The 1,041-nt window shown below is 26.4% G+C and overlaps 1 protein-coding gene across 1 annotated transcript; it reads left to right on the top strand.

Moving 5' to 3' along the window:
* Positions 1 to 405, top strand: LOC115033046 (the record flags this gene model as incomplete). Its single annotated transcript, XM_029485780.1, is given in 1 exon segment — positions 1 to 405. A coding segment is annotated over 1 exon segment (169 nt), but the record flags the coding sequence as incomplete, so codon positions are not given.
* Between the last annotated feature and the right edge of the window lie 636 nt (positions 406 to 1,041).

Here is a 1,041-nt window from a genome sequence, read left to right on the forward strand (position 1 = left end):
ACACAAATCATACGCAGAAGCCACCAGAAATCAAAGTCCACATCCCAATCAAGTCGGCGAAATTGTTTCTAGTTTTATTTCTAATTTGAGATCACTAATCGATCCCCTCATCTCCCTCCTCTCCTCTGTACTAAATTCACTGATTGCTAAAGGTATTATTTCTCCATAATTATCTCCGTCATACCAATTACTGCTCATTATAATTTATCACACATTTACACTCCACTTGGAGATAGTAAATAAGATAACAATAATCTGTTACTATATTAAAATGTTATTCACGTGCTGGGTGTTACCACTGGGTAACTCCCCATAATCATAATATTCATTGTTACTTGTTTTGTAGTCTTTTATCTCATCTAATTAATGTACACATTGTATAGATTGTAGATGTCTTTTACTCATTAATAAAAAAAAAAAAAAAAAAAAAAAAAATTACCGGTAAATTTAGCGATATTTTTTTACGTAAATTCTCCATCTCTATACATTTGTTATACTCGTATTATAGATTTGTTAAACAACTTGTATATTATATGTAAATAGGTATGTTACATTTTTTCTTTGTTTCACACAAGAAACCAACAAAATGTTTACTTGGAAGTCGACGACTAATTAAGGAAACCCGTGAATTTTTACGCAAAATTGGTTTTTGAAAATATCGATTTTGGTTTTTGTGTAACTCTAAAACAAATTACTGTAGGAATATGAAATGTTCGATGGTTGTTTATATTAGCATTTTCTATACACGATAAAATTTTCAAAAATGTAGAACTTTTTCAGTTTCAATTTTTTTTAGTTTTTATTTCTATGAATGTAAATAAAATGTTACTTTTTGGTTTAATACAATACTCCTAATATATTGTTACAATGTTATTTGATAAATATTAAAAATCCAGTCACAATTTTTTTTTCATAAGACAAATATTGACAAAATACGTAAAAATTACGAAAATGAGCAAATTATTCATAGATTTTTTTATTTTTAAATCTTAGATTTGAAATTCTAATACAAAATTCCTCAAAAATTTGTCAAAAAAAAAA

Source organism: Acyrthosiphon pisum, chromosome X (assembly GCF_005508785.2).
Source record: "Acyrthosiphon pisum isolate AL4f chromosome X, pea_aphid_22Mar2018_4r6ur, whole genome shotgun sequence".
NCBI lineage: Eukaryota > Metazoa > Arthropoda > Insecta > Hemiptera > Aphididae > Acyrthosiphon > Acyrthosiphon pisum.